General features: G+C 45.3%; 1 protein-coding gene across 1 annotated transcript in view; it reads left to right on the top strand.

The window, feature by feature from the left end:
• CLMP (CXADR-like membrane protein) overlaps positions 1-8,306 on the top strand; it is a 105,424-nt gene that overhangs the window by 76,341 nt on the left and 20,777 nt on the right. Inside the window, exon 2 of the mRNA XM_010830511.1 lies at positions 5,236-5,393. Coding sequence (XP_010828813.1) covers positions 5,236-5,393 — 158 coding nt within the window. The remainder of the gene's footprint in view (positions 1-5,235; positions 5,394-8,306) is intronic.

Below are 8,306 nucleotides of genomic sequence, written 5' to 3'. Positions count from 1 at the left end.
AAAAGCATCAATTCTTTGGTGCTCAGCTTTCTTCACAGTCCAACTCTCACATCCATACATGACCACAGGAAAAACCATAGCCTTGACTAGCCGGACCTTTGTTGGCAAAGTAATGTCTCTGTTTTTGAATATGCTATCTAGGTTGGTCATAACTTGTCTTCCAAGGAGTAAGCATCTTTTAATTTCATGGTTGCAATCACAATCTGTAGTGATTTTGGAGCCCCCCAAAATAAAGTCAGCCCCTGTTTCCACTGTTTCTGCATCTATTTCCCATGAAATGATGGGACCAGATGCCATGATCTTAGTTTTCTGAATGTTGAGCTTTAAGCCAACTTTTTCACTCTCCTCTTTATATACATCTTAATAATCCTTATAATCATCTTTCATGATTGATGTTTTTATACTTATTCAGAGAAAAGACTCAGAGAAGTCAGGGAATTAATTGGTCTTAGAGCAAATTAAGTCCACACTACATCTATCTGATTCCAAACTCATGGTCTTTCTATTAAATCTTGAACTACACAGTGTTCCAGAAACAGTCTGGAAAATACATTCCTGCGCGCGCACACACACACACACACACCCCCCTACACCTACAGAATTTTACATATATATTAGTCTAGAAATTGGAAAGCCTTTGGGTGAGTCACTTTTCTCCAAGCCTTGATTTCTTGATCTATAAGAGAAGTTTAAAATTTCCAAAATCTGGACTTCCCTGGTGGCACAGTGGATAAGAATCCGCCTGCCAATGAAGGGAAGATTCCAGATACCAAGGATGAGCTAAGCCCATGAGCCACAACTACTGAAGTCCACACAGAGACTGAGTCCGTGCTGTGAAACAAGAGAAGCCAGAGCAATGAGAAGCCCGCGGACCACAACCAGAGAGTAGCCGCCATTTCTCTCCACAACTAGAGAAAGTCTGAGCGAAGCAGTGAAGACCCAGCACAGCCAAAAATACATTATTTTAAAAAACAAAATTTCCAAAATCCTTTTTATTTTTCTGAATGACATGATGATTTTGGTTTTCCTGAGGCCTTCTCGAGTATTCTCTGTAAAGCAAAACACAAGGAAACTTTCCTCCCACTTAGGAAATTGAACAGGTCCATTGAAAAGAGAGAAACCACTGAGTAGAAGGCGGGTGCTTGCACCCCTCCATCGCCCTTCACGGGTGCCCCACTGCACATTAAATAGTGGCAATGGCGCAGCTCCTGCACGTGACTTCAGACAGTAACTGCTATGGCTGTCTATGTTACTTGTAAACAGTATGTCTACACAGCCTGATAATCAACAACTCAGTTCTAAAACAGGACCCAGAAAGCACGATGGCCTCTCCTAGGGGCCCTGGGGGAACATGAGGTGTCAGAGTTAATGATGGCAGCACTAGAGGATCCATTCTTTGGAGGGAATAGCAGACCCTGGGCAACTTGTGCCTCATAGGCATTCAGTAAATATTTGAGAAGGAGAAAATTCTCTGCTAGGGAAATAAGAGAGAAATAAGATATGTTATATGCAGATCCTAGTTTCTATTAAAAGTTACCCTGGGCAGACTTCTTTGGTGGAATCGTGGCTAAGACTCTGCCCTTCCAGTGCAGGGGACCTTGGTTTGATCCCTGATCAGGAAACCAGATCCCACGCGCCACAACTAAGAGTTCAAAGGCCACAACTAAAACCCAGCACAGCCAAATAAATTGTGTGCTGTGCTCAGTCGTGTCCAGCTCTTTGTGACTGCTTGTACTGTAGCCCCGGAGAAGGCAACGGCACCCCACTCCAGTACTCTTGCCTGGAAAATCCCATGGATGGAAGAGCCTGGAAGGCTGCAGTCCATGGGGTCGCTGAGGGTCGGACGCAACTGAGCAACTTCCCTTTCACTTTTCACTTTCATGCATTGGAGAAGGAAATGGCAACCCACTCCAGTGTTCTTGCCTGGAGAATCCCAGGGACAGGGGAGCCTGGTGGGCTGCCGTCTATGGGGTCGCACAGAGTCGGACACGACTGAAGTGACTTAGCAGCAGCAGCAGCAGTACTGTAGCCCACCAGGCTCCTGTCCATGGCATTCTCCAGGCAAGAATACTGGGGTGAGTTGCCTTTTCCTCCTCCAAGGGATTTTCCCAATGCAGGGTTCTTAACCCATGTTTCTTGCATCTCCTGCATTTGGCAGGTGGATTGTTTACCACTGCACCACCTGGGAAGCCCATTAAAATACATAAATAAATAGAAATAAATATATTTTTTGAAAAAGTTACTCTGGGCCATTTGTCTTTCTGCCTCCATAAAAGCAAGCTAGGTTACCAGTGGCCTTAGGGGAAGGAGCCATCTTAAAAAACTCAGCCAGGATTCTCGATCCTGCCACATCTGCTCGAACTGACAGTCTGATCCGAAAATTGGGCCTCAATATGTGAGGGAAAGTCAGTGCACAAAAATTATAGGTCTCACTTATTTGGACTAAGTGAGCCTCCATGAAAGGGTCATCCAAGGTGTCTATTTGACCACTAAAACAACGCCAATTCTTTTTTAGAAAGACTTCAACTATGAATGTTTTATGAGAAATGTAGACAGCATATTAAAAAGCAGAGACATTGCTTTACTGACAAATGTCTGTAGAGTCAAAGCTATGGTTTTTCTAGCAGTCATGTACAGATGTGAGAGTTGGACCATAAAGAATGCTGAGCCCCAAAGAATTGATGCTTTTGAATTGTGGTGCTGGAGAAGACTCTTGAGAGTCCCTTCAACTACAAGGAGATAGAATCAGGCAGTCCTAAAAGAAATCAACCCTGAATACTCATTGGAAAGACTGATGCTGAAACTGAAGCTCCAATACTTTGGCCACTTGATGCAAAGAGCCAACTCATTGGAAACGACCCTGATGCTGGGAAAGATTGAGGGCAGGAAGAGATGGGGACAACAGAGGATGAGATGGTTGGATGGCATCACTGACCCAATGGACATGAGTTTGAGCAAACTATGGGAGATGGGGAAGAACAGAGAAGCCTGGCATGCTGCAGTCCACAGGGTCACAAAGAGTCAGACACAACTTAGTCACTGAACAAGTCTTTCTCCAGCTTCCCAGGTGACTCAGTGGTAAAGAATCTGCCTGCCAAGCAGGAGACTCGAGTTTGATTCCTAGGTTAGGAAGATCTCCTGGAGAAGGAAATGGCAACCCACTCCAGAATTCTTGCCTGGGAAATCCCATGGACAGAGGAGCCTGGCAGGCTATAGTCCATGAGCTGCAAAGAGTTGGACATGAGTGAATGATTAAGCAGCAGCAGCAGCAAGGTCTTTCTCAATGAAAGTGAACCCTTCAGTGCCTAGGGAACCCAAGGCTGGCCCCTGGGGGTTAAATTGCCCTTCTTGCTCACCTGCCAAGCAGCAGACACATATTCAGCAGCCCCCATGAGCATTGCCAAGCCTGGAGGTTGTAAGGAGAGCCCAGGCACTTTGCATGTAGACTTCAGGAGTTTGAGTTTAAAAGCACAGAAGTACCTGAGAATTCTGCAGGGATTCTAGGGACCTGAGGTTCAGGGAAGACTAGAGGTGCATGCACCCTGATCCTGAGGCTCCTTGCCTTGGTAAAACCATCTGTGATTCACGAAGTGGCCTGGCCCTGCACTGCTGTGTTAATTCTGGGTGTGGTATAAATAGAACTTGGTGCTCTGGCAAAGCACACCACCCACTACTGTGTTCCTTTCCTTTGAGGACATCAACCAAATCTGAGCCTCTGATTCCCTCTAGTGGCTCAAATCGGCAACTCTCCTAGCTGATTCTTTGCATTTAATTATTCAATATATATTGAGTGCCTACTGTATGCACCGACTTGGTGCTGGGTTCTCTAGCTTTGCCAGGGGTGCTTCATCTGAACACTGTCCTGTCCAGTGGGAAGTGATCAGAGATGGAAGCCAGAGCTCCTCCATAGAAACTTAGCTTAGTACAGGGCAAACCGGTATTAACTGAGTACAGGGCAAACCGGTATTAGCTTAGTACAGGGAAAACCGGCTCAGCTTTATGGGAACTGAAGGAGGATGGGTTTTATATGGGTTAGTTCTGCCACTAAATGAGTTGTAGGACCTTGGGCCAACCCCTTTATCCCCAGACCTCAGTTTTCTCATTAGTAAATTCAGTGCATGGGTTAGATTCAAATCCATCCAATACATATTATTGAGCATCTGCAGCATGTGAGACCCTGACTGAGTGCTCTGGGCATGCAGTGGTAATGGAACTTAATCTCAAGGTGCTTAGAGGCAACTGGGAGAACCAGACACTCAGGAAGCCACATAAAAGCAAGGGCATAAGTAGTTTAGCATGGCTGTTAGAGTGAGCTTCTCAGGGGACAGATCTGGGTAGAGCCTTGCGCTGACACTTCCTAGCTGTGTGATACTGGGCAAGTTGATGGAATTCCTGGTGATCTAGCAGTTTGGACTCCACACTTCCACTGCTGGGGGCCTTGGTTCCTTCCATTCCTGGTCAGGGAACTGAGATCCTACAAGCTACCCAGCCAAAAAACAAAAAAAATTCATTGCTGACACAATACCATTTCTGGGAAAAGATGAAAGTTAAAGAAAGTAGAACTGAATTCCTATTGGCCAAAGGAATATTGGACGGATGAAGGGACAGGATCCCAAATGTGGTCACTTGGATTTTGCTTTGGGTAGAAAGTGCTGCTTCCTATTTTGCAGCCATATGATATGAAACTATGGAGAATGAAGATGGAAGCTGGGGGAGTAGGAGACTGTGTGTCCCTTAAGGGAGCAGGGGCTGCCCAAGAGCCCGATTGCTCCTGGAGGAACGGCTGCACTTCCTGAGAGTTTTGTGAGGGCGGCCAGACTTCAAGGCTCTGAGGAGTGAACCGTATCTGGAGCCTGTGCTGGGAGGAGGCTAGCCCTGTCCTCCTTGCTAGTTTCCGTTCTTTCAGAAGCCTTTGTTAGCAGGGGAGAGAAAGGTCAAAAAACAAAGCGGTTTTTAACTTGAGTGATTTCATTGTTTCTAAAAACCCTGGCGGGTAGGAAAGGTGGGCATTACCAGGAGTGTAATTTGGGGGGGTATGGAAGATATGATGAATTCAGTTAATGGAGGAGCCAGTGTGAGACCAGGGACTTCCAGTACTTCTGGACCAGGGTTCCTCCAACACCTTGACGTGCTTCTTGCCCACAGAAACGTCCAGTAATGATTAGTTGTAGTATTTGTTTCCTGCACCCTGTCGTCTGGTTTCTGCACGACTCATTGGAGGTTTTCCTCTTCCAGTCTCCTACTACGTTGGAACCTTGGGGACTCACACTGAGATCAAGAAAGTGGCAGAGGAGAAGGTCACTCTGCCCTGTCACCATCAACTGGGGCTCCCAGAAAAAGACACCCTGGATATCGAATGGCTGCTCACCGATCGTGAAGGGAACCAAAAAGTGGTGAGTGTGTGTCTGACTGGAGTCCTGCCTCCTTTTCCCTTGTCCTCCCCCGACCTTGCCTTAGTCCTGCATTTTCCTCACTGTGTAAGAAAGTTCTAGAATTGCTTTTTGATCTGGTTTACAGTTGGAAAACTCTAGATACAATACTATAACAAGAAAGGGTACTGGGTTGTGGGGATAAGAGATTCTGTTTGGGGGCAAGCAACAGCTACAAGAATCTATCATTTTTCCAAGGAGGGAATCTACACTAGTAGCATCTTTCCTATGAGGGGGCAAGGATGCAGTAGCTTGATCGCCTAGCCTAGTGGGCCAGAACCATACCTGTCCTGAGAAGTCTGCTCCTCTTCCTCCTCTGAAACCATCACCACCTGCTGGTGCTTAAACTTTGCATGGTCATGACTTCTGAACTCTACGATTGTGCAAAGTGATAAACAACATAGAATACAGAGAAACAAAGAGGAGGTGAATGGAAACGGTTAAAACGTATAATTGGATGAGCAAAAGAACTGATACTGATTCTACAGTTGGGAAATAAGGAGCTGGCCCTGGGTCTGCAGTGCTGAGGTTTGGAAGGGTCACCAGGATGGCCCGTTGGTTTTTATAAGCTTCTAGCAGTATAAACCTAACCCTAACCCTAATTCTGTTTGGGGGTGAGCAAGAACTACAAGAATCTATCATTTGCCCAAGAAGAGTATCTACACTAGTGGCGTCTTTCCTATGAGAGGGACAAGGATGCAGTAGCTTGATTGCATAGTCTGCTGGTGCTGCTGCTAAGTCACTTCAGTCGTGTCCGACTCTGTTCGACCCCATAGATGGCAGCCCATCAGGCTCCCCCATCCCTGGGATTCTCCAGGCAAGAACACTGGAGTGGGCTGCCATTTCCTTCTCCATTGCATGAACGTGAAAAGTGAAAGTGAAGTCGCTCAGTCGTGTCCGACTCTTAGCAACCCCATGGACTGCAGCCTACCAGGCTCCTCCATCCATGGGATTTTCCAGGCAAGAGTACTGGAGTGGGGTGCCATTGCCTTCTCCGGGTCGCATAGTCTAGTGGGCCAGAACCACACCTGGAAGACTCTTAAGAGTCCCTTGGACAGCAAGGAGATCCAACCAGTCCATCCTAAAGGAAATCAGTCCTAAATATTCATTGGAAGGACTGATGCTGAAGCTGAAACTCCAATACTTTGGTCACCTGATGTGAAGAACTGACTTTTCTGAAAAGACTCTGATGCTGGGAAAGAGTGAGGGCAGGAGGAGAAGGCGATGACAGAGGATGAGATGGTTGGATAGCATCACTGACTCGATGCACATGAGTTTGAGTAAGCTCCGGGAGCTGGTGATGCACAGGGAGTCCTGGCATGCTGCAGTCCATGGGGTTGCAAAGAGTCAGACACAACTGAGCGACTGAACTGAACTGGCAGCATAAACAGATTTGTCACACTCTGCTCCTGATGACCTCCTGGCATGACATTCATTAGAGAATGAGGACTAGGTAATCTTCTGTTACCATCCTTTCTGCCTTGGCTGCACTCGACCACTGCACCTTGGCTCAGCCTAGGTTTTCTGGCATAACTGTTCTTCAGTAGCCTTTGGGCATGTTTGTGCGTGCTCAGTTGTATCTAACTCTTTGTGACCCCATTGGACTGAAGCCCACCAGAATCCTCTGTCCATGAAGTGGGTTGCCATTTCTTACTCCAAGGGATCTTCCCAGTCCAGAGATTGAATTAACAGCCTTTACCCATTGACTTTTTTTTCCCCCAACATCATAGGCTGGCTTTTATTTTGTTGTATTTTTTTACACAAGTGTTTTATTTATTTATAGATTCTTAAACTTTTATATTATATTGGAGTACAGTTGATTAACAATAATGTGTTAGATTCAGGTGTACAATGAAGTGATTCAGTTATCCATACACATGTATCTATTCTTTTTCAAATTCTTTTCCCAATTACGCTGTTTCAGACTATTGAGCAGATTTCCCTGTGCTATACAGTAGGTCTTGTTGATTAACTATATTAAATTTAACAAGGTGTACATGCCCATCCCAAACCCGCTAACTATTCCTCTCTCCACCCTTCCCCTCTATTGACTTATTTTTAAAACTCTTTGTTGAAAGTTTTGTGGTTAAAAAAACAAACTACATCCTACGGAAGCTGATTTTAGACTTTCCTTCTTTTTCAGAACTTTACTTCTTTCCCTACTAAAAAGGATAAAGTTGTCCTTTCCTCTCCAATGTCTATGCTACTAATTTTATAAGGTGGTTTATGCAGAGGGAAGCTAAGGTTTTCACTGAAAATAAAATTCAAAATCACAGTTGGAATTGAACTTGCTTACAGAGCTGCCTACATCACCTTGTTATTTTGATATGCTTGTCATTTTCTTCTCCTAGTGCACCATCCCAAGACTCAGTCTGTTCTCTCCAGAGCAAGGTCACCTTAACCTGAGCATGTTTATTCCAACAGTTTCATAATCAGTCCTAGACCTGATACTCTCAGTTCTGAATGAATAAGTGCCCATGTTCCTCTAATAAAAATCCAAGAATGACATTCTTTGTCTAACTTTCACCCAAGTGGTTTCATTTAAACTAAAGGGAAAAAAAGTTACTTGGTTTTATAGCCAGGTGGATATAAGGATTGATTTAAAAAGGCTTCTGAGGGACTTGCCTGGTGGTCCAATGGTTAAGACTCCCCCTTCCAATGCAGGGGCTTCGGGTTCAATCCCGGGTCCAGGAACTAAGGTGCTATGGGGTGCAGCCAAAAACTAAATAAAATAAAGAAGGTCACTGATACAGCTTCTGTCCTCACCCTAATAAGCAGGCACAGCTCCCTACTTATCTTCAGTGAATGCTCTAAAGAAAGGATTGCCGTTTATTCACTCGTTCAGAAGGCACGATTTTTTTTTTTACCCCCGCCCCC

Source organism: Bison bison, unplaced genomic scaffold, assembly GCF_000754665.1.
Source record: "Bison bison bison isolate TAMUID 2011002044 unplaced genomic scaffold, Bison_UMD1.0 scf7180017864518, whole genome shotgun sequence".
NCBI classification, from domain to species: Eukaryota; Metazoa; Chordata; class Mammalia; order Artiodactyla; family Bovidae; genus Bison; species Bison bison.
The sequence above is the reverse complement of the archived record's forward strand: the minus strand, read 5'-3'. Positions and strand labels throughout refer to the sequence as shown.